This window comes from Xiphias gladius, chromosome 18 (genome assembly GCF_016859285.1).
Source record: "Xiphias gladius isolate SHS-SW01 ecotype Sanya breed wild chromosome 18, ASM1685928v1, whole genome shotgun sequence".
Taxonomy (NCBI): domain Eukaryota; kingdom Metazoa; phylum Chordata; class Actinopteri; order Istiophoriformes; family Xiphiidae; genus Xiphias; species Xiphias gladius.
In genome coordinates, this window is record NC_053417.1 from 10,529,648 (window position 1) to 10,554,251 (window position 24,604).

Below are 24,604 nucleotides of genomic sequence, written 5' to 3' on the forward strand. Positions count from 1 at the left end.
AAACATTTGTTGAAAGAAAGACTCTCGTCTTCCTACTTACACATGTTTTATGTCTTGTATCTCAGGGCCTAGTACCTTCCATCACCTCGAGCCTGGATGGTGGAGTGGAGCTGAGGGGAAACTTGGTGGAGTTGCTCAGGAGGTCTATTCTCTACACCGAGCCTGTAGACCCCATCTACTGGTGTGGAGCACTGCGCAAATGCGAGGGCAGGATCCTCCCCTGTCTCAGGGTATGGTGGCACATCTGCCCAAGTCTGGTTCCAGGAAACTCTCAATATCTTTGACATTTCTTTTAAATCACAATCATCACAAACAAATCACAAAAAAATGCTTTTCCATCCCATCATATCATATGAAGTACACTCAACCAGCTTTAAACTCCTAACACAATCACCTATGCTTTTACCAAAGGTATAAATGTGGTTGCAAATACTTTTAATAGCATTTTACAACAAGGGGAAAACAGGCTCCATGTCATGATCCTCAATAAGATGCTGAAGATCTCAGGTAGAGATATAAAGACACACAACACGATTCCTGACTCCAGTTTTAATTCAAGAGGCACATATCGATTTTGTCCAAGAGTTTGAATTGGTTTTGCCTACAAAATACTGTAAATATACTGTATAGTGGGTCTGAATAATGACTAGTTGTAGAATGAGTAGCTACATCTATTATAACGATGACAGAAAACAGATCTGTGTTTGTATAGTACACAAATCAGAAGTTTACGAAAAGCTGTTAAACAGCATTATTTTTAACATAATTACCAAACAAACCTTTTGTTAACATCATTATAATCATATTATTAACATTCTTTATTATTTTTAACAATGCTTGACATAGTATGAACATACTTTAGGATGTCCCCGGACAGTCAGACCTTTGGATTATGTCTCAGTCCAGTTTTTGTCTGAAGGTGTGTTCTGTGTTGTAGAACCATCTGATGGTGCTGGGGCTGCTGGCGTTCGAGGTGACCGTCCATCGCCACCAGCTCTACTTCCGTCTCCACAACAACCTGAAGACCCCGCCGTTCAGCATCATCTTCCATGGCATCACCAGGCAGCACGTGGATCACGGTGTCCTGCCCTGCATCAAGTACTTCATCAACTTCTGCTTCTACAAATTTGGACTGGAGGTACTATTTGAGGAGTGAAGTGTGTGTGTCAACATCTCTGCATGTGTAAATCTGAACTGTTCAACATATCTGACAATGACTTCTTTCTTCATGCATGCACTTCTTCTTAGATCAGCCTAATCGTGGCAGTCAACGTGATCGGTCAGAGGATGGATTTCTGTGCCCTGATCCATTCTTCGGCCTTATTGGCTGTCCTATCCCGGAGACGCAGGAAGGCTATCGGGGAGGTGTGGCCTAAATACTGCTGCTTTACAGCCGGGCTCATGGTGCTGCAGTACCTGCTCTGCATCGGCATCCCCCCTGCTCTCTGTGTTGGTATGGAATTTTTAATCATCTGTGGTATTTCTGTGAAAATAAACTATAATCTATATCCAGTTACTGCAAAAGTGATGTTTTTTTAAATATCCATAAAAAGAAAAAGAGGTTTGCTCTGAAAAAAGAGATGAGGAACTGGTAAGCAAGAGCAGTGAGAAAAGACAAGAGTGCCATCCACAGAAAATTAAACTTCAGAAATAAAAAATCGAAGACAGTACAGTATCATACAAGGATGGATTAACGCGAGATTTAGTGAAAAACCAGTCCAAAACCATCACAGCTATCGTCATATAGCATGAAGGATGTCAAATTCAAATACAAAACAAACAGAAAAAGAAGATTGCAGATGATCACCTTCACATCAGGATAACAACTAATATAGAAAATAGTAACAAAAGCCCATCACAGTTCTTCAGAGCCCAGGGTGATGTTTTCAAATAGTTTAAAATGAGATGAATCAGAGAATATCACCAACGAGCTAGAACCAGTGAATATTTGGTCATTTTGGATCAATTAATTACTGAGTTAGTGATTAGTTGTCTTTTGATCGGCTAATCGATTAATTGCCTAATTGTTCAGGCACTATTTCACACAACATTAAAGATGTCACTGCAAAAACGCTGCATAAAAATCTCATTCTGTGCTATTCTTTTCTATTTACTTGTCAGATTACCCCTGGAGAACTGCAGTTCAACCTTTGACCTCCAATGTCATTAAGTGGCTCTACCTGCCTGACTTCGCCATGAGACCCAATCCTTCATTCATATTCTGTGAGTCCATCTTCTCTCCTTCCCTTTTTTCTCCTCTCTTCTCCTATTCGTCTGTTCCTCCTCTGTAATTCCTCATGTCAGAGAGGCCCTTTCTCTCCGTCTCTCTGCAGATGACCACCTCCTGTTGCTGTGCTCGTGTCTGCAGTGGCAGGTGTTTGAGGAGGAGAACCGCGCGGCGGTGCGACTGCTGGCCGGAGACAACGTTGAGATCAGTCGCAGTCTGGACCCTTGTTCCTTCAACCAGTTCATACCTGTCAATAACTTCCTTCACTGCAGGTCAGAAATACAAACCCTACGTTTCAGGGTCTTTTTATGTTGTTTTTTTTTATCTACTACATTTTCAAAAGAAGTATTTTTTTAACTGAGAGTAGAGCATTCGTCCCATTTTCCATTATGTCTGAAACTTGTCTTGGTCTGAATGTTGATCTGAATTTTTCATGGCTATCTATACTATCAAAAATATATGTCATGAAATTGATGTTTGATTTATTTTCTGGTCTTAATGCACATGACTCACCCTCAAAGTCTAAATTTATAGATGCAGGAAAAAGCCTAAACTCCATAATCGAACACTTAGGTAAACTCCGCAAACAGCTTCCTGCTCTGTAGGTTAAACTGCAGGTGGAGAATTGGAAGTCCATCACGCAGGTTTGTGGTTGTTTTAGGAGCATTAAGGGGTTGAGTTAGATCATTAATTTACGTCTGTCGTCAAACTCCTGAAAGCTGTTCTGGTAAACTGAAACTGCTGGATAAGCACTCATGGACATCTCCCATTTTCATGATAGATCAGTGCCTTTGTTTGTGGGTTTTATTTCACTTTCTGCTGCTGGCCTTCATCAGATTTGCCTTCTCGCTGTGGACAAAATACATTTTACTAAAACAAAACTCAACCGAAGCCAACATTTTCCTCAGAGGACATTTGGCATCAGTCATACTCATGTAAAATGCATTGATGTTAAATAAGTATTGTTGTAAGTAAGAAACTGTTTCATTGGCCGATGAAGTTGGTCTTTGAGTTGGACTGTGGATTTTACGTTTTTCGTGACCTGCTCTATCACTAAATGTCACCCATTAACACACACTTTAGGTCTCACTGATAAATGGAATATGGTGGTTTGAGGTTTCCTTCCTATAATAGTGACTGAACAACACTTCCATTTATATTTCATTTATTTAGCAAAAATTAATGTTTTTTGTTTTCAGCTTTTCAAATGTTTGGATTTGATGCCTCCCTCAGTTTTTGTAACTTGAATACCTTTGCGTTCTGAAACTTGCTCTGGGGATTTTTCATTTTTTGCAGTTTTTTGATATTCTGTTGACTTATCAAATAATCAGTTAATTGAAAGAAAATCTCTAAATTAGTCAATAACAAAAGTAAGCATTACATGCAATTATAGCCTCTAACAACAAGAAAACAACAACAAAATTTGTTTTCTTGTTGTTTAAAACCTGTCACTAACACACATGTTAAAGGAATAGTTTGACAATTTACGAAATACCCTCATTCGCTTTCTTGCCGAGAAGCCACTTATCTGACCACTCACTTGTCTATATGTTAAATATGAAGCTGCAGCCAGAGGATGGTCAGCTGAGCTTAGTAAAAAGACTGGATACAGAGAAAACGACCAGCCTGTCTTGTTGGACCACATCAGTTACAGTTCGCCAAGAAATCCAGTAACCCCCTGTAAAACCACAACTCGTTGATTCTAAACTGTTGTTCACACGAGATACAGCAAGTTAGTTAGTTTGGTTTGGACAGAGACAAAACTTAAAACACTATCAGTAAGCTAATTGTCTGCTGGCTATAGCGTCACATCTAACATACTGATATAGTGGTACTGATCTTCTCATCTAACGCTTGGCAAGCAAGCAAATTAGCGTATTTCTCAAAATGTCAAACTATTCTTTTAAGTGAAATTCTGCAATTTCAGGCGATATTTGTGTATAAATAATTTAGTACTCTGAATAAGTTAATACAAAAAGTAAGTTTGTAACAGACAATGCATTTTCAATGTGTATGACATCGGTATTTCATGCATCTGGTGACATTTGATTTTTTTTTTAAAAAGCTCGTAGTTTGCAGCATTTTCTTTTTTTTTTCTTTCTTGCGCTGTAAATACAGAGAAATATGGAATCGTTGGAAGCTGTAAACCCCGGGTTCTCGCTGGTATTTTTCGCAGTGCGAAATGACAAGAAAGATAACAGATGACTTCCATTTTTTCTTTTATGTTTCACGATATATTCTTAAATGTCTGTCTCTGTCTGGTCTTCAGGTGTTACCTTGACATGGTGAAGGTGTTTGTGTTCAGCTATTTCTTCTGGCTGGTGCTCTGCCTCATATTCATCACCGGCACCACTCGGATCAACATCTTCTGTCTGGGCTACCTGGTGGCCTGTTTCTACTTCATGTTGTTTGGAGGCAGCGTGCTGATGCAGCCCGTCAGATACATCCTGCTTCTGTGGGACTGGCTCATCGGCTACACCTGCCTTGTGATCGCCATGAAGAACCTGCTGTCTGTGAGTTACCGCACGGCGAAGAAGTTCAGTATTTGTGTACAAAATAATCGAAGACAAGCAGCGGTTTATTGTCTCGCTTTTTCAACAGGCCCTACACTGTTGATGACAGCCTCTCTCTGCCTTCTCTGTACTTTTTTTTTGACCAGCTCGGTTCCTGCGCCTACCTGGACAGCCTGTTGAAGAACGGCTGCTGGCTGATTCAGGCCTTCAGCATGTTCTGCACCATCAATGGCTACGATGTCCGTAAGTGTCTGTGACGGCGATAACTGACAGCTTCTTTGTGTTTGTATACATATATATACCGTGTGTTGTGTGTTAAAGAGAAAAGAAAAGAAAGAACGTATACAAATTGCTGATGTTATAACATTTATAGTGTACACATAAAGATAGTGTATGATCAAAGTATATTTTTGTATTTTATATTACATGAATACTGCCACTCATATGTTAGTTTAGTATCACATCATCACAGTTTACTGTCACACTATGTTTCGTCATAAATACATTTTCCCGCACATAAATATATATTTTTACGGAACTTCAAAACAATTCACACTGACAAATCAGGAATTTTTTTTAGATATCTACAGTTGAATAATGGGATTACTGAAAACTTTGATATACAGTATAATTTGGCACCGGAAGGGAAATAGAAACCTTTAATAAATAGAATATACAATATGCTACATTATTTACTGCAATGGTTGTATAATAATTGGAATAAGGATTTACATTTTTAAAAAAAGTTAACATACAATACAAACGGACGACAGGAATGTATTACACAAGAGATAAAATTCATTAGTTTGATCCAAGTTCCTCTGAGTTGTGTGTGAAGTGTGGCTTTCACGACTCCCTTATGCACTCCTTCTGGTTCCGCGCAAACTGAGACTTCACTGAGCGTCTGTTTACGTACCTGAAGAGTCTCGTCAAGCTACTGCTGAGTTATTCAAACAGCGTGCCTGTGCGTCACACTTCTTCGATCCCTTGTGTGTGTCAGCGGATCCTGACGATCAGTGTGAGCTGCCGGAGGGCGAGGCTGGCATCATCTGGGACGCGATCTGTTTCAGTGTCCTCCTGGCGCAGAGGAGGGTCTTCCTAAGCTACTACTTCCTCTACGTGGTGTCTGACCTCAAGTCGTCTAAGATATTGGCCTCCAGGTCTGGACTCTACAAATGCTCATCAACCTCCTGTTTACAGATAGTGGGGGTAAAAAGAGGCTGAGGGTATACAAATGACAGCGATTTTAACTTTATTTCCCAGAAATCCAAACTAGCTTATCTGTATTCAGTTTATACAAGAAGACGAAAGGGAGATGGTAGCGAAAGAAGGAATGCAACTTTCCCTGGGTGAAGCAACATTCAGTCACAGCTGTAATTTCCAAATAGTGTCCTGGAAGAACAATGTTATATGGTTTTAATTGTAAGGAAAACAGGAATTTCCTAGAAAGAGAAGCTCCATTTAAACCAAAGTACATGTTCATTTATTGTTCAACTATTATTGGAAAGTTTATTCTCAATACATGTTTAATTATTTTAGATTTTTGTACGTTCAGCTGACCTGCTGTGGACTGAATAAAAGACTCTCAAGGTTAACTGCAGTTAGCTGGAAATAATTCATCGGAAATGGACCAATTGAAAACTCAATTTTCCTGTGATTAGTATCAACTTACATAGTCCTTAGACCTTTTATTTTTGCTTTTGCATTTTAATTTTAACATTTCTGCAGACTGTTGCTGACACCAGAATAGGATTCGACAATGTGTGTGTGAATCTGGTGAAACTTACTCTCTAATGCAGACACTGTTTTGTTTTTTTCTGTCTGCTGCTCTGCTCTGTCCTCAGTGTTGTTATGATAGATATAATAACTGTGATAAGAGATCATAACCCCTAAACAAAATCGCAAAGTGCTCCACAGAACACCAGACAGGGAAAATTGTAAAAACAAAATGAGCAATGATAAAATGATCAGATAGCACTAAAAGTAAGCCTAGTCCTATCCTGTTCCTCTACCTCTCTCTAATTCGAAGGGGCGCCGAGCTGTTTGAGTCCAAGGTGAAGAAGCAGGTAGCAGCCAGACTGGAGATGGAGAAGAAATCTGTGGAGACACTGAAGAAACAGTAAGACAAACAGGAAAACAGTGATTAAATGAATTAGTGGATTCAGTTCACAGTTACGACAAATACAATTTCTCCTTCTCAATCTCCCACTTATCCCGAACACAGTAAACAGTAAGTAAACAACTCACATTTCCACCCTCTTCCTGTAGGATGGAGAAGATCAAATCTAAACAGAGGAGTAGGCCTGCACCAGCAGACAAACCAGGACCTCCTGCTGATCAGGAGCAGGTGACACTGGGTAACACAACTGAATCTATTTTCTGTTTCCACTGTTAATAAACCCGCAAAGCATGAGTAGACTCTCATATAGACAGTGTCCATGAAAAATATTTTACGTACCAAGTCTGTTCATATTACTTTATGTCTATAATAAAAATGGTTTCTATTTTGTGACAGGAGTGGTCTTAGAGTGGCAGTGGTTTTAAACCCCCCATCCTAAATTTTGACCATTTACAGTAAATTTGAGCTAAATCCAGATACATAGAAGAAGAGTTTGCTTTTATGATGTAGGATCATTCTGTGCTGACAGGGGAGGTTCAGTCCAGCTTCATAATGCAGTTTTCACCCACTGCTATATTTGTAAATTTCCCATGGAACTCATCAATCTTTAACACTGTAAAAAAAAAAATATATATATATAAAACCTTGAACAGCTTGAACTGTGTTTCTCAGGGGATGATGAGAAGGCAAAAAGAGACGCAGGAAAATGGTGGAAGCCTTGGGTCTCTCAGCCTGGAGGTGAGCAGCAACACCACACAACCGAAACACTGCTCAGTGCTCCCAGAGTGATGCAAAAATGGTTAAAAATCAAAGAAAGCATAGCAATGGGGGAGAATGAAGACTGGCCACTGAGCTGCTGTGCCAGAGCAGCTTTGGATCAGTTGCCTGCTCAAAGGCTCAGCAGTATTCATAGTGATCTAGTCCTGACACTGCTCTCTTTAACACAGTGGAAAACAACTGTGGTTACCACCTGTTTGAGAGTGACAGCGGGGAGGAAGAGGAAGAAGTTACAGAGAAGAAAGAGGAAGAGGAACAACCAAAGAAGAAATCTGCTTTCCAGGTAAGAGCTAGTTATAGCTCTTACCTGGAATATAAGAACTAATTATGAATGAAAGAGATATATCAAATGTTTTCCATACACTAAATGAAAATAGTTGCTTCTTGAAAAAGGAACACTGATTGAATTTATAATGTCTGTACAGCCGATGTCTCTATATTGTAATTTCATCAGTCAAGACATGTATCTGTGTCTGTGATATCCCAGCTGGCCTATGAGGCCTGGATCACCAGCTCTAAGACGGCTCTGAGGGACCTGAAGAAGGACAAAAACAAAAGAAAGATCGAAATGAAGAAGAGAGCAAAGAGAGAGCTGCAGCGACAGCAGGGTAAGAGAGCGACGTGTGATGTTTATGTAACAGCATCTGTCTTTCATGATTTTCAATTCATGTAACCACGTCAGTCTTTGAATGTGAATTTCGGAGTGTCTACTATGAACCACAGCCTGTTTTATGCTGTGATAAATTCTATGAAAAGGTTTTGGTGATGGCGTGAACATTTAGAGACAATCCCGAGACTGAAAGATCACAGGTTTGATCCCCACAGGTAACAGGATATCCACCAGCTGCACTGTGCCCTGTCAAAGTGTCACTGAACAGACACTAACACCTCCACCTGCTGACCAACTGTAATTCACTACAGAAGAGATAAAAGCGTCACCAAACAGTGCTAAAGCTACATTTAATTCAGTTACACTGTATTTACTCCTGTCTTTTTAGTTTGTTATGAAGGTGGCACTAAAGGTAATGCCACACGGTAATTGAAATCCACAGCATGACCCTCTGCAGAACATTAATGTGCTTGGAAGATTTAATGGCAATCTGCCTCATAGATAATTAGATACAGTATCTTGTTTGAAAAAAATTTCTCCTGCCCAAATGGTTCAAATTGGAAAGAGCCATTAATTAAAACTTGGATTCAGTGTATCAGATTTACATTATGGCACCAGAGGACAGATCAGGTCACCAAAGCATGAGGATTCATTCAGAGATTTTTTGGGTACCTCTGTGTCCACCAAATTATATTGGATATTTTGTCCTGATCATGGAGCTCCAGGAGAGGTTAGAGGGTCACCAGAATCCTTAAGAATCATCCTCTGGGGACCATGAATTTGACAGTAATCTGGCAAGATGCTCCGGAGACATTCTACTGTTGTTGAACAGACCCACCAACTGCAAAAATGATTTAACAGTAAAATCCTTTCCCAGGCACTGATAGAGCGGACTCTAGTGAGGCTGAACCAGAGGAAAGCACTGCGGAGGAGGAGGGAGAGGGGGACAAAGGTAAATACAAATGAATCACTGCATTACACTCACAACAAACCACTGGATTCTACCATCTTTTCTCAAGTTAACTTTTGAGAGAAAGGAATATTTTATTACTTAATGGCTTTCTAGTTGTTATTGCTACAGCACAGACCAGCGGCGGTAAACCTGTAAATCAAGAGCAGAGAAAACCTTCACTATACTTGACTTGGCTTACTCATGTACTTGTCCTCTCCGTACAGAAAACATCCTGCAGCGCATCACCAGCACCCTGAAGTTCAGCTGGGTGTTGCTTCAGTCTCTTCTCGACGATCTGACAGAGGGTCTGAACGCGTTCTGTAAAGACAACCTGGACATTTCCAAGGTGCTGCGCTTCGAGCGGGCGTTACTCAACCAGCAGCAGAAGAAGGTGGGATGAAAATCCTTCAGTATCAGACAGAAATTTTACATGTTGAATATGGACAGAAATAAATCCAACCCCAGCAAAACATTTTATGTGATTATGGCTTTTATGTATTTTGGTAACAAATTCATGTCAGCTAATTTATAGAAATTGTGAAAAGCTGCATATCCGTTACAACACTATTTTAAGGGGAAACAGCAAAGTGCGTTTTTCCATTTTCATTTTGATTTCCAAAGTATGAGTTTGCAATGGAAATCTGGAAAATTTACACGTAAAATGCAACATAAAAAAATGACAAATTAATGGCAAAACTGTAGACCTATATTCTGTATATATGTTTAAAACGAGAGATAACTTGGTCATGTAATTTTTCACCCTTCCTTTGAAGATTTACTTTTATATGTCATCCTTCAAAAGCCAATATCAGTGGAGTCGTACCTTCTACTTCTCAACCATGAAGTGTGTTTGTCTGATTATGAATGCGTTCCCGTTCATCACAATTCTGTTTCCCTCTTTTTCTCACTTTTCAGGGCAAAGAGGTGAGCCAGGAGAGCGTAAAGCAGTTTTATGAGAACTGGTTATCCCGTCAGAACACACTGTCTCAAGACGAACTAGATGACTCCTTGCCTCCCTCCTCACCACCCTCCCCCTCCTCACACCATGCCTATGTCAAGCTGAAGAACCAAGCCTCCAAAGTGTCCTGGGGCAGCAGTGTTTCCAGGTCGGTTGATGGACGCTGAGTTAGTCAAATATTTACCTTTTTCTCACGTTGTCATTCTCTTCCCTGCATCCACTGTATTTCTTCCTCTGTGTCCATACATGTACTGCACATAAGCATGCAGTTAGTGGAGCAGTCGTGGCTTTTCTGAAGTTACAACTGCCAACCAATCATAAGGATGCACACAGCATATTCAGAATCTACTTCACTTTTGCTCTCTCTCTCTCTCTCCTCTTCACCTTCAGCTGTACGACAGATGAGACGATGCTGGGCTCCCGGCAGCCGACCCAGGAGGAGCTGGACGAGCCTCCTGCTGTGCCAGCTGCTGCTGACCAGCTCAGACGGACGCTCCTGAAAACGCAAAACATTGACCTGACCTCCTTTGAGACTGATGAACTTTCACCAAGGTGAAGGAGAAATCTTTGGTTATGGACGGTAAACAAAAAAGGTTCAGACACAAATTTGATAAAGGTTTGTGGAGATAATGTAAGTATACACTCAGCGGCCACTTTATTAGGGACACCTCTAAGCTCTAATGCAATCCAATAAAACAGCTCAGCCATAAATTCTGCTTTTACAAAGTTAATAATGTTCAGTTTTGATCAAAACTTTCAGAGAGGTGTTATTTTAACTATATGTTTATCATTGAGGTTGCAGTTTGCAGTAATGTTGAACTGGACTGTTTTACCCTCCACATTTATAAACCTAAGGGAGGGAGATTAGAAGCATTAACATTTTAGTATAATGCAGTCCAGTGCAACACCATCCCTAACTATGACCTAAATCATCAACATATTGTTGTATTAACACCGCCCTGAAAGTTATAAAGAGAACTTAACATTATAAGTTACTTAATGTAGAACTTGTGGCAGATCTGTGGTGTTGGGTTGCATTAAATTGTATAGGTTTGCCTAATAAAGTGGCCAGGGAGTTTACATATGTTAATTAGATGTCAATTATTTGTCTATGGTAAGTCTTGACTGTCCCCAACTTTTTAACACTTATCTCCTCCAAATTATTGCAGAATAAATAATATCCTTTAAATTTGGCATAAAAACATGGTAGAGTTTGACCATTCAGAATGACTTGTTTCGGTGCTGCATTAAAACCCGACATCAAGCACAGACCATTTGAATAATACAGATCAGATCAGAAAATGTTTCATTAATGAAGAATGCTATATATGACGGCTTCAGTGGATTTGTTCTTAAGGCCCAGTCCATCATCCAAGTGGGAACCAGATGATCATCCCACCATTAAATCAAAATGCAGGAAAATAATATGAAACTCAATTAGTGCAAATTAGTTCCCTATATGGAAGCCATCATGTTCTTTTTGCCTAAGATGTTTGTCTACCAATCTCTGACGGTGACTTTTTAATAAAGAATAAATCTATACTCTAACTCATTTTCCTACAACTTGCTTGTTCTGCTGTTTTGTTTTGCTTTTTTCCTGCTGTAGGTGCTTCTTGAATGTGAATGTGTTCGGCAAATTTCCTTGATTCTTGAAGGTGAAATATCCCTGTTTCTATCCTTGACTCAAAAGCTGTGAAGATGGCGGCCCTCAAAAGGAAGACCACAAGCAAGAAGAGAATGATGAGGAAGACAAGGAGGGAGAGAGGAAACCTGAGCATGAGCAAGAAGAGACAGAGGAAGAGGAGAAGGAGGAACAACAAGAAGAGGATCATGAGGTCGAGAGAGAGGAGCTGGACGAGGAACATCAGCAGAAAGAAGGAGATCAATGCACTGAATATCCAGAATACATCTCGCTGGGTTTCAGAGAGAGTGATGGAGAGAGAAGTCTCGATCTCATTGGATCTCCCAGGCCTCTGAGTCAAGAAACGAGGAACCTCACCGCCAGCGAGCTGCTGCTCAACAAGTCAGTTAACACAAGAAACTTATTACTTGAAAACAAGATTAGAGCATTTTTTTTTATCTTTTGCAAGAGAGAGACAAGCTGCTAATCTCAACCCTTTTTCTTTCTTTCTCTCTCTATCTTTTCCTCCCTTCCCTCCATCCTGCCTGCAGTATGTTTGAAAATGACGAGATCTCAGAGTCCGATAAGTTTTTCGAGACCTTGCCGAGGCCACTGAAGCTGCTGTTTGCCTTTTACAACACCATGGTGTCCAAATCAGAGATGCTGTGCTATTTTGTCATCATCCTCAACCACATCGTGTCGGCTTCGCTCCTCTCCCTCATCCTGCCGATTCTCATCTTCCTCTGGGCCATGCTGTCTGTGCCCCGGCCGACCAAACGCTTCTGGATGACTGCTATAATCTACACAGAGGTACAGTCCTGGTTGAAATTATTGGCACCCCTGAATTTTAAGTACAGAATTTAGAATATCTTCAGAAATAAATGTAAATTAACCAATTTTGTAGAATCAAAATATTTAATAAAATGTCCAAAGTTACTGAACAACAACAACAACAAGTGTTTTCATATAGTGAATTGCTTGACACAATTATTGCCACCCTTTTGATGAATTTAAATTAGTTCCTTAAACAAAATAAAAAACAAATAAGACTCACCTGGGCTTAATTTTAAAGGGGCTGATGGTTTCCAGTCTCTCTTTCACAATGGTGAAGCACTGATGTTACTCACTGTCCCTTATATTCATTGTTTCAGTTAATGCACAATCCACAACTCTTAACACTTTCCCGTCTGTTCCTCTCAGCTGACTGTTGTGGTGAAGTACTTTTTCCAGTTTGGTTTCTTCCCCTGGACCACCCATGCCTACCGAGGCATCAACGCAGAGCGGCCCTTCGCCCTGCCCAACATCATCGGGGTGGAGAAGAAAGACGGCTACGTCCTCTTTGACCTCATTCAGCTGCTCGCTCTGTTCTTCCACCGGTCTATTCTCAAGGTAACCGTGAAAGCTTACCTTGGAAAATACAGTACATGTGCTCATTCAAATATGCCCATCTGCCACTGTCTGTCTTGTAAAGGACCACCAGCACCGTTGCCACGCAGCTAGTTTTGCATGCTAAGATTCCTTTTGTGTCTGTGACTGTACAGTGCCACGGGCTGTGGGACAACAAGGAGGTTGAGATGCCCGATTTCTTCAAGAAGCTGAAGAAGAAAGTGGACAAGAAGAAGATGACAGGTGGAGATAAGATGGGCAGCCGAGAGAAAACTCCACGCCGACTGAAGTTCCTCCCTCTCCAGGCCTCCACCACCTCCATGTTTTGTAGACGAAAGAGGGGCGACTCTGATGATGGTGAATATTCAGAAAAAGCTCAAGATGTTTTTATCCAAATCTGACCGTATAGTTTGGGTGGATCTGCTCAGAGGTCAGAATTCTACTTCTCTTTTGTTCTTTTTTTTGTTGTTTCTGAAACAAAAAACATCACATGTGACTAACAAAAGTGAGTCGCATGATGAAATTAATCATCATATGTGACTAACTTTTCTCCATTTCATGTTTCATTTTTTTACTGGAGAGGGGAAGCCCAAGAAGCAGCAGACTAAGAAGAATAGACGGCAACGAAACAAGGCCCCGCTGACCAGGAAGCAGAGGATCAGACAGCAGATCAGAGAGAGGATGCTACAGGCCAAAGCTGCCGTTATTGAAGTGTACGGGTTTTCTTGTCTTTTGTTTTGGTTCAGATATGACGTTTTAAAATGAGCTGCAGACTGCTGTATCTGTGAATATTTCTGTTCTGATGAATTTCCTTTTTTTCCATTGCTTTACAGCCATCTGATCTGATGGATAATAATTTTGTTCCTAACAATGTAAAATGTTTAGTTTGTGAATGTTTGAACTTGGAGAAAAGTTTAAGTTACTTCAGTGGAGTTTCCCTGCTTCTGTGGGATTCTGATACGGTACTTTTTTTTTTCTTCAGCGCCCTTAACATCTACTTGCCCATAAGGCAGTTTTTCTACGACATCATCCACCCAGAGTACAGTCCTGTGTGCGACGTCTACGCCCTGATGTTTCTCATTGACGTAGTCAACTTCATCGTCACCATATATGGATACTGGGCTTTTGGGGTTAGAGTCTGCCATGTTTCTCATCAAACCAAGAATATAATGGCCATATTAATATTACTTAACAATATACTTTCAAACTTAAATGCATGTTGTGTGCAATATGACACAATCAGACTGATCTTTGTCTCTATGTAGAAATACTCTGCAGCAGCCGACATCACAGAGTCCCTGTCGGAGGACCAGGTTCCAGAGGCCTTCCTGGTCATGCTGCTCATCCAGTTTGGTACCATGATAGTGGACCGGGCTCTCTACCTGAAGAAGTCCCTCCTGGGAAAGTGTGTTTTCCAGGTGGTGCTGGTGTTTGGCATACACTTCTGGATGTTCTTCATCCTCCCTGGGGTCACTGAGAGGTCAGAGTTCATCAATTGAATTTATTTTTCTCCCCATTTGTTCACTCAGCTGTTGAATTCAACTGTGGAAATCTAAGTTAGTTATTTTGTTCATTCATTCATTTTCTTCAGCCTTGAGACACAGACACTAAGCCCTTGTTTACAAGTGTGTACTGTCACCACAAAAACAAAAAAACTTTTTCAGATATTATTGTATTAAATTTGATGGCATTCAGATTTAATTGCAGTCTGCTGGGTCTCTACATAAAGTGTAAAGAGCTGAAATATATTCACTTTTGGGCATAGTAGAAAAAAAAATCAATTCAGATTCTCTTAAAGTAAAGGTTTTATAAAAACTCGTGTGATATTTTTATGTAAGCACACTCCGAATGTGTTTGGCTTTGTCCCCATGACTTCTCCATTACCATCAATTCAATTTCAGGAAAGTAAATAAATCAGTGGATCTGGTCTGTTCTGAAACATATCAACTTGAAACAGACGTACGTACACCTACTTCATGAAACTCTTCATCTAACTTCATGAAACCTATTTCGAGTCCTTCAAGCATCTATTTGTACAACTTGAATTTCTGACTCAAAAATCAATGAGATTTTTGAGGGATCAATGAGAAAAAAAAAAAAGCACATTATAAATAAAAAAATAAATAAATCTGATCTGTACACTGGCAAGATATCTGATCATTGATATCTCCTTCCCTTATTGGGTCTTTTTTTGCTCCAAAGGAGGTTCAACAGGAACCCTGTCGCTCAGCTCTGGTACTTTGTAAAGTGCATCTACTTCGGCCTGTCTGCCTACCAGATCAAATGTGGCTACCCAAACCGCATCCTGGGCAACTTCCTCACGAAGAACTACAATTACCTGAACCTTTTCCTCTTCCAAGGGTATGAAAATGGTGACATTCTTTAAAAAATTCTTCTTTAACAGCATGCAGTGATCGTAACTTCACTATATGAGACACATTTTCTACACCTGAAAGTGTATATGATAGGATATTGAGAGTGATTCTCATTTGTTTTCTGTTTGGTATTTAATTTCTTAAATTGTTTTATGGTGCATTTCACGAGATAAACTATAGAAATTCGTAATTTCTTAATTCTCCTTGTCTCCTCTCCTCTTCCAGGTTTCGTTTGGTTCCCTTCCTGACGGAGTTGAGGGCGGTGATGGATTGGGTTTGGACTGACACCACTCTGTCTCTGTCCAGTTGGATTTGTGTTGAAGACATCTATGCTAACATATTTATCCTCAAGTGCTGGAGGGAGTCTGAGAAAGTAAGTGGGGCCGTGCACTGCTGCATCATCACCATCATCATTATAGTATGTATTAACCACTGTAATCACAATACCACACACTCAAACTGATATATAAACGATATTAAAGTTGCACACAAAAGACCAGAAAATTTGTAACATCAGAGTTGTTGATAAAATTTCTATACTCCCACTCCATGCGTTCATTTATCAAGTAAAACTTTTAATTATATTCTGGTTACAGCTTTTAACATATGAAAAGTTGTAGATTAAATTCATTTGGATTTATGACTCTGGGTCAGACCAAATAAGCACTTTGAAGGCATCATTCTGATAAGCTGTGATGGGCATTTTTCTTTTTTCTTTTTTTTTCTTCCAGAAGTATCCCCACCCTCCAGGTCAGAAGAAGAAGAAGGTGGTGAAATATGGGATGGGAGGATTCCTCATCTTCACTCTCATCAGCATCATCTGGTTCCCACTCCTCTTCATGTCACTGGTCCAGTCAGCAGCCGGAGTGACCAATCAGCCGGTGGACGTCTCCATCCAGCTCAGCATCGCAGGATACGAGGTCAGGGTGGATACAAGTGCATTAAACTGTGTGTTAACTTTCAGCTTTTACTCTAAAACACTGAAGCAGGCTGGCTGATAACATGCGAGGGAGACCGACATTGTCATCCCTAGGGCATCACAGCTAATGTAGCCAAATACAGCAACCACAATAGCCACTTCCCTGCAGTACCATCATTTCCAGGCCTCAGTCATTGTCCATCTCTAACGCGGACGCAGGTTTTACTCTCCAGTGTGTCTGTTTGTGTTTTCACAGCCTCTCTTCACCATGAGCGCCCAGGAGCAGAACTTGGTTCCGTACACAGAAGCTGGATTCACCCGACTCACCAAAGTCTACGCTACTCATCCGGTAAGATGGTATCATTTATTGTGATGATTTGGCCAAAACATTCATGCAAAAAAAATAAATCAGCACATGCTTAGCCCCCATCACGGGTCATGTTGGTGAAGTTTCTTTCTGTCTATTCAGTCTATTAAATATCTTAATGTTAAAAGGAGGCGAAAGACTCCAGGGGAACCATCTTTTCATGAATAAATTATTCAGTTAGTCAGGATTGTCTCATTTTGAAAAATCTCATTCGGAATACGAGATAGGGCTGATCATTATTAGTGCAATGGCCTGGCTGATAGATCAGCCAGGCCGATGAACTGCCTGATATTAGCTCGATGCAGATGAATTGGTTCTGGCATATATGTCAGCTGATAAATGACAAGAAAATGACAAGAAATAGAAAGGCCAGAAATATGTCTTCAAACAGTGTTTCCAAAGTTTGTCAACCAGAAAGTAGCGAAAAGGTTTATTTTTCAACCAATCGTTATGTGAGCAGCTGGGTTGGTTTTTTTGTAGTACTTTATTGCTAGGACTTGATGTGTTACTGCCGCAAAATAGAAAATAGGACAAGTAGAACTTTGTATAGATTGTATTCAAAGTAAATGAAATGAAAACTAGTTTGTATTATTGGAAGACAGGAATCTATGGAAAGCAGGTCAGTAAATGTTTTTGCATGCATGTGAATGTAGGTGTATGCAGACTTACTGTATAAAGGCTCATGTAGATGTGTTTTTTTTTTTTTTTTTTATTTATATAGTTTTTTTTTAGATTTTCTATTATATAATTCTTAGATTTGTTTAAAATATATATTTGTCATGATCATAACTGTTCATGTTAAATACTGTACATCATGTTGAGGCTAAAGTGTCTCTTGTCCTCTCTGTGATTTTATTCACTGAGTGTACTGTGGTGACATTTATTGAAATAACGGTCTCTCTCTCTCCCAGTCTGCCATGCAGTTCATAATGAACTACTTTGCAGAGGACATTGTTGTTGCCAAGATCAAGAGTGATGCCAGCCTGCTGTGGAGCATCAGCCCGGCCAGTCGAGAGGCCATGATACAGGAGCTCAGCAAATCCTCCCACATATATGTGACCTTACGCTGGACGCTGCTCAGGTAAGCCTGTGTGTCTGCTTGGATGGTGCTAGTGTATCTGTGTGGGTTTGTGTGCTTCAGTGCAGTCCAGATCCCTAGTACAGGACCAATAGGCTTGTATATGGTTCGAGATGTTGTGCATTTTCAGAGGTGCTTATGTGTAAATTCATGTGAACAGCTGTATATACTGCTGGCTAACTGATACATGCATTTTTCTAAAATGTTAAATGCTTACATACATGTTCTTACTTTCTGTTTTACAAGTAGTTTTCCCACTACTTGTTGTTCTGCTTTGTATTTTGGTCAGTTTGTTTGCCCTTCCTTCTACATATCAAAGAAAGGAAAACTAATTTTCTCAAATGATACAGACTCCAGGTGAATGTGTGAATGTATGTGAATACATGTACATGGGGTCTACATGTGTGAGTGTGTGCATCTGTGCTTTAAATGTGTGTGCGTTTTGCACAGATGTAAAAAAGCTTTGCATAAACTTGGCACAGGTGCCACTTAACACTCATCCCCTTCCCCTCCTCAGGAATGCGTCCATATCAATGAATGCAGAGGCGGTGGGAGAACACACTGTGAAGTTTGAGGACAAGGCCTTGAGGGAAGGGATCGTCCACATGCTCAAAGGCAACAGCAGCAAACCTGTGTGAGTCTCAGTCCACATACAAAACCAGCTTAACGACATCAAACAATTCAAATAAACTCATACCTAAAAATGTAATTAGTTTGAAACTATATGAGTTGAAATGCTGTATGTTATCAACTTTTTCTCAACACTTTTACAAACTGGATATGTGATGTGCTACATCGAATATTTTTGCAAATATTTTCTTCAATCTTTTTTTGATATCAAAAGGCGTTAATCTATGTTATTCTGTTCTGTAGGATCATTAACTCTCTGCTGCCAAAGTTCATCAGGGGTCCCAAAGGACCAGAGTCCAAAATGGCAACCAGGATGAAAGTAGGTTAGTTACAGTTTATTTTACATTTACAATACTGCAGATATACTTTGATAAATTCTAATTGAATTGTGCTTATAATATCCAAAGGAATGTAGTGAAACGTTTTTAATTCAACACCTTATGCTCTCTTTCTATTTGGGTATATATGTGAGTTCTGGACTCCAGAAATAATCAGCTGATCAGAGTGATCAGTCCTGTACATAACAGTCCTACAGTTTCATTTAACTCGGGCCTGTCTTCCCCCAGAGCACTCGGACCGCTCAGACCCCCAGGCGCTGGCTTTCTTCAGGCCCATGTCAATCAAACTTCAACAGGTCAACGGGACATCAGAGAGGGACGCAGACCAATGGTGGGTGGTGGAGGAGTGCTTCCCGGCTCTCACCTCTTCTGAGCACAAGTGTCAAAGCATAGAGATAATGGTGTTCAGTGATAAAGTCAGCCCCTCCAGCCTGGGCTTTCTGGCTGGACACGGGTAGGTAACAAGACATCTTTGATCTGCACTCGGAAAATTGTTTTTATGATTGTGTCTTGACGTGATTTCCCTTCTTTTCAGGTTTTAAAAAAATTTCATCTACAAACACAGTAAAAGTGTTTCAAGATAGCTATGCTTTGCTGAGGTTTGAAAATACTGTACTTGCTGTAGCTCACCCCAGTTGTTTGTGGTTCTCAAAGTGCTTCAACATTAGATTTCCAACACTCAACAGTAGCCTCTCGTTCCAGATATACCATGACAGCCAATGATGATAATCCACACACCTAATTTCTTAATTTTATTCACTAGCGTCTTCCTTCTACATTGTGACAGAAAGCTGATGCTTTTACTTTGGTAGAAAATAATTCTCATAAAACTGTTCACAGCGAGGTCTGTGGATAATCGTTAGTAACTGTGTCCTTACATTTGGAAAGAAACATATCTGTTGTGTTTTTCAATTGTGATTTTTCTTTTTTTTTTGGCTCCTTATGTATTTTAGAACAAATGTTACTGAGCGCATTGTAGTGGGGTGATCTACAGCTGATATCGCACCTTTAAACATCAGCAAATCATAACAAAGCCACAGAATCCCAATTGATACTGTAGATTGCACGATGTACAAAACGTTTTGAGATGTTGGGTGAACTGTCCCTTTAATGTCACATCTGTACAGGTCAATGCAAGTTGCTCTAATGTAAAAGTTAAGAAATACTGTTACAACTTCAGTGGGTTTTTGAAAGGACAACTGTGCACTCACAGTTGTGTCTCTCACACAGTCTGATTTGAAACTGTCCCCTCTCTTTGGTCCTCACCACAGCATCGTAGGTCTGTACATGTCAGTGGTGCTGGTCATTGGTAAGTTCGTCAGGGAGTTCTTCAACGGGATCTCCAGGTCCATCATGTTTGAAGAGCTGCCGTGCGTGGACCGGGTCCTAAAGCTCTGCACGGACATTTTCGTGGTCCGTGAGACGGGAGAGATGGAGCTGGAGGAGACACTGTTTGAGAAACTCATCTTCCTCTACCGATCGCCGGAGACAATGATCAAAATGGCCAGAGAGAAGAAAGACAGCTAAGGGTTTGGCAACATACCATCTGTTACCAGGAGGGGGACATCGAGCGTGCCGTGCCACATCCCATCACTCAACATGAATGCAGTAACAACTGGATTTGTGGCAAAAGGGTAAACTTGTGACTTGAAAATGATCCAGTGTAATCAAGAACTGAAGTCACTTCTGACCCTGCTATTAATCTTGACCTCTAGTTTTCACGGACAGGGGAGCGATTTTTGTTTTTTTACAGTGGATCAGGGAATCATGGCTTATGTAAACATGGATCTGCCAACATTTTCCATTGCAAGAATTCGTACTGACAAAAACACATGGACTGGTTATAATTTCCAAGAGGTCGTTAATGTAGGCTTCACTTGTCTGAAACTTATGTTGGTTTACTTACACTTGTGTTCAATTCCATGCAAAAAGCAAACAAAAAGATTCATTTTCATAGTGGCACGTAATGATACAATAATTTGGAAGGAATTAATTTGTAATACCAATTAATCTGAACTGTAGTTAAATGAATAAAGTGCCTGCTACTTGGTATTTGTTAATGTTAATGCAATTTTATGCCCATTGGGTGATGCATGCATTTCTGATCATTTTGGATTCAGGTTTTTACTGACGTGCATTACACACAACATCCTACTCCCTGATTTAGATTCTTCCAGGAAAAACTATATTTCAACAAACCCTTGATATACTCGTGGATCAACACACACAGACCTCTTTAAATACCATGTTTATGTGTATGTTTATGTAGACTACTGCACTTATTTATATCAAAATAAAAATTGTAGTTACAGACAAAAAAAATGTTTCAGCGTCTTAGGCTACAGTTTTATAAATACTATATTCACTAACAAGGAAAGAATAAAAGGAAACAAAATGTTTTTCTGTTATCCATCTTTAATACAATTTTAATTGCAAATGAAAGGGGAAAAAAAGCAATTTCATTTGGGTCCCTAGTTTAACAGGTCATCTTGATGTCATCCATCTTTTTTTTGCCTTCTCCATGGTGTGCAGGACAGGACAGTGACAGGACCTCCCAACTCCAGGAAAAAACTATCTACATCATGGTCTCACATCCTGAAGGGAAAACAGATGAAGAATATGAAAATTATTAAACATATCATCATGATAATTTATTTTGCACCCCTAACAAAAACCCTTTCATATCAGTGACTGCAGGTTTCGGGTTAATCTACTTGGACAGTAAACCTTTAGCTTCTAAAATGAATTTGGATTGCAAAAACTTGCAAGAAAATGTATCACTTTACTCAAAAGAGGTGCAAAAATGAGTTACGAGCAGTGATGAGACAACACTGTCAGTGATGCATCTCCTCCCTGATCTTAGAAGGCAATGACCAGGCATGTTTGACAGAGCAATAAAGGAAATGCAAGACAAAACCAGGCACCTGTTGCAGTTTTCTGTCATGACTACCGATAAAACAGAAAATGTGTAATGAGCAGAAGGTTTTGATCGAAGAATGTACTGTTGGACCTAAAAAGACAAGGAGCTTTGAGAATTTCAAGGGCTCCCCAATTTAAAACAAACAAACAAGCAAAAAAAAAAAGCATAAGGATGAAAAATCAGGTCTTGGGGCTCATACTCAAACTGCTGGATTCCCCTCACCACTCAGGTAGCCAATATAAATTTTGTACCAAGTCCCTTGGCTCAGAAAGTCTTGTCAGAAGATGCTCAATAACTCTAATATCATACATGGGGTCAGTTTAGTATTATCCATGCGTTTAAAAAGGAGTGAAAAGTTACAGGACCTTGGATGCAGAGTATTTTTATCCAAGTACTGTGAATAGTAAAGTACATTGTCTAAATACACCAGGGATAGGTAACCATGTACCAAACACTGAGCAGGTGAGTGTACAAATTTCATTCAAAACCTGCAACTGGGCAATTAACAAACCAGAGCGTTAACAGAGGAGGAACTACCTGCAGGCATAACCTGCTAAAGAATGTGACCACGAAGGAAAAGCAATTAAACATATTTACTCAAATACTGAATTTAAGTACCGTTTAGTTTATACTTACATTTATTTGGCTGCTGGAGTTTCTTTTTACTTTACAGATTAAGATTTTGCACACAAAACATATCATATATGCCTCCAGGTGACTAAGTTAGAAAATATGATGCACTGCTATAGATTTAACTACCCAATAGTATAGTACATGAATTAGTTAAGCAGGTTATAAGTCAGCTCCACATTGACTAAGTACATTAAAATGATGCTTAAATATTAGTGCAATGAAAAGTTATAATAATCCCATATAACAATATACCACTCTGAAATGATTTTGATAGTGTAATGTATATAACTTTAGCTGATGATACTTATACTTTTGCTCGAATTAAATTTAATATGCAAGACCTTTGCTTGTAGTGGAATATTTTAACACCGTAGTATTGCTGTCTAAATGTTGTGAGGACTCCTTCCACTGTGTGTGACCGAAATGAAAAGCTATGCACTCCTCAATGTCACAGCCGCCTCGCCTTCAAACACACAGACTGCCAGGGGCCATGATGAATTCACCTGCAAATATGATTCCGTCTCCTGTAATTGCTGGAAAGTATGTGATGAACTTACGCTATGCCCCTGGTTTGAGAATGGGTTTGAGGACTCTGACGTTGGCTTCAGCGGCCTTCACTGCCTCGGTCTTGAACTGCGGCTTCAGCGCAGCGCGCACCGCGTTAGCGCAGATAGCGGAGAAGCGGATGTAGCTGCAGAGAGGACACACTTGTTAGCCGCATGCTAAAGGGCAAGCAATACTGAGAATGATCAGTCTGGAAAAGATAAGCGTGACTACTTCTTTAATAACAAATGATATATCGGGAGCATTAGTATAAAGAGACAAATCGTGGAAAGTTGCTGGTTGACGTGAGCGCTGTAGGTTGAACGCATGGGTGGTAAAGCTAACTCAGGCTAGTAGCTATGTAGCTCTGGTAAGGATTTAATAGCGAAATAACGACAAATACTTTGTTAAAGTATTCCGTTATGATGACAAATCCTTATTAAGAATACCATAGTCAACAGTGACCACAAAACTAACTCGGTAGATACACATTTTTCCGCATATATTACCTTAGGCCAGCCTGTCTCCAGTACGCGACCATCCTGCCTGTGTTGTGGTTTCAAGGACAGGTCGGAATATGTGCGCGTTGACGTCACTTGAGATACGCAGGTCCTCTCCCGCGCCCAATAGGAACAGCGCAGTATCACGATTGACAGCGTTAATGGAGACCTGTTCCGCAGTGCAGTCCTGCATCTCTGCCTTCTTTACATTGAGGTCCTCCTTTGGTATTTTTGACATTACTTTGAATTGGGTTAGGAAGTAAGAACGCTGATTTGTTGAGTGAATATTGTAGCTATTTTAGGAAGGTAGGTATAAAGAGTATGCACGGGTTTTTACTGATGAATTCCCTAGAAACCTAGTCCCAAGGTTGAAATACATAGAGAAATATTAAATCATTGACATGTTTATACTGTAGGGTAGCATTCAGCTCCATTTGCAGGATTTGGTGGGGAATATGGGAATTTAGAGACAACTACAATAATGATTTATTTACATGTTTAAGGGAGTCAGTACAGTTGCAAAGGGGAAATAGCCTCCCAAGTGGCAGGCTACCATAACTATTTTATTATATCATAATAAACATGAATCATTATTATCACCACAAGGTTATAATAATCATAATAAACTATATTTTGTGACTGTAGTAAGGAGATATTATCACAAGCCTGAATGTAGAACAGAGTAGAGAAATGGTAATAAAATAGTTTTAATAAACATAACACACAAGCATGGTCAACGACTGGTGTTCTCTCAAGGCTCCATGACATTTTAACCGGAGGAGCCAGAGCTGACCTCAGCCTACTGCGATGAGACTAGAGAGCTGCTTATCCTTAGCAAACCAAACACAGCAGAAATATAAATTATTTACAATCTGATGAAATAAGATGTAATTTTAAGAATTTCTAACTAGCTCATTTAAATTTTTCATGGAATGACATAAATCATTATTCAAAGCAGAGTAAAGTAAAGTGGAAGTTCCTCAGAATTGTAAAAACAATACTTGACATTACCACATTTCATCAATGGAGCTTTTAGAATGAGAGCATTGTCTGAGATGTATGAAATAACTAAATAACAGGTGGGTCGTTCTGGATGTCAGGGTGAATCAGGGGTCTCTGTCACCAGGGGCAGTCTCCG

General features: G+C 39.9%; 2 protein-coding genes across 2 annotated transcripts in view; one reads left to right on the forward strand and one right to left on the reverse strand.

The window, feature by feature from the left end:
- si:dkey-11f4.7 (piezo-type mechanosensitive ion channel component 2) overlaps positions 1-20,447 on the forward strand; it is a 37,403-nt gene extending 16,956 nt beyond the window's left edge. The window contains exons 24-56 of the mRNA XM_040153171.1: positions 66-230; positions 938-1,138; positions 1,249-1,453; positions 2,122-2,223; positions 2,334-2,499; positions 4,497-4,740; positions 4,887-4,983; positions 5,741-5,900; positions 6,770-6,859; positions 7,009-7,097; positions 7,532-7,597; positions 7,807-7,919; positions 8,124-8,244; positions 9,124-9,198; positions 9,423-9,589; positions 10,114-10,304; positions 10,547-10,708; positions 11,847-12,179; positions 12,329-12,587; positions 12,978-13,166; positions 13,319-13,520; positions 13,744-13,876; positions 14,146-14,293; positions 14,429-14,643; positions 15,366-15,524; positions 15,764-15,911; positions 16,270-16,458; positions 16,714-16,806; positions 17,736-17,905; positions 18,420-18,536; positions 18,776-18,855; positions 19,099-19,324; positions 20,142-20,447. Coding sequence (XP_040009105.1) covers positions 66-230; positions 938-1,138; positions 1,249-1,453; positions 2,122-2,223; positions 2,334-2,499; positions 4,497-4,740; positions 4,887-4,983; positions 5,741-5,900; positions 6,770-6,859; positions 7,009-7,097; positions 7,532-7,597; positions 7,807-7,919; positions 8,124-8,244; positions 9,124-9,198; positions 9,423-9,589; positions 10,114-10,304; positions 10,547-10,708; positions 11,847-12,179; positions 12,329-12,587; positions 12,978-13,166; positions 13,319-13,520; positions 13,744-13,876; positions 14,146-14,293; positions 14,429-14,643; positions 15,366-15,524; positions 15,764-15,911; positions 16,270-16,458; positions 16,714-16,806; positions 17,736-17,905; positions 18,420-18,536; positions 18,776-18,855; positions 19,099-19,324; positions 20,142-20,397 — 5,331 coding nt within the window. The 3' untranslated portion in view covers positions 20,398-20,447. The remainder of the gene's footprint in view (positions 1-65; positions 231-937; positions 1,139-1,248; positions 1,454-2,121; positions 2,224-2,333; positions 2,500-4,496; positions 4,741-4,886; positions 4,984-5,740; positions 5,901-6,769; positions 6,860-7,008; positions 7,098-7,531; positions 7,598-7,806; positions 7,920-8,123; positions 8,245-9,123; positions 9,199-9,422; positions 9,590-10,113; positions 10,305-10,546; positions 10,709-11,846; positions 12,180-12,328; positions 12,588-12,977; positions 13,167-13,318; positions 13,521-13,743; positions 13,877-14,145; positions 14,294-14,428; positions 14,644-15,365; positions 15,525-15,763; positions 15,912-16,269; positions 16,459-16,713; positions 16,807-17,735; positions 17,906-18,419; positions 18,537-18,775; positions 18,856-19,098; positions 19,325-20,141) is intronic.
- Positions 20,448-21,265: 818 nt separating this feature from the next.
- Positions 21,266-23,610, reverse strand: atp5f1e (ATP synthase F1 subunit epsilon). The gene is made up of 3 exons (XM_040152959.1): positions 23,476-23,610; positions 22,981-23,114; positions 21,266-21,465 (listed from the first exon to the last, which is right to left on the reverse strand). The coding sequence occupies exons 1-2, from the start codon at positions 23,505-23,507 to the stop codon at positions 22,982-22,984; spliced, it is 165 nt and encodes a 54-aa protein (XP_040008893.1). The 5' UTR covers positions 23,508-23,610; the 3' UTR covers positions 21,266-21,465; position 22,981.
- Positions 23,611-24,604: the final 994 nt, after the last annotated feature.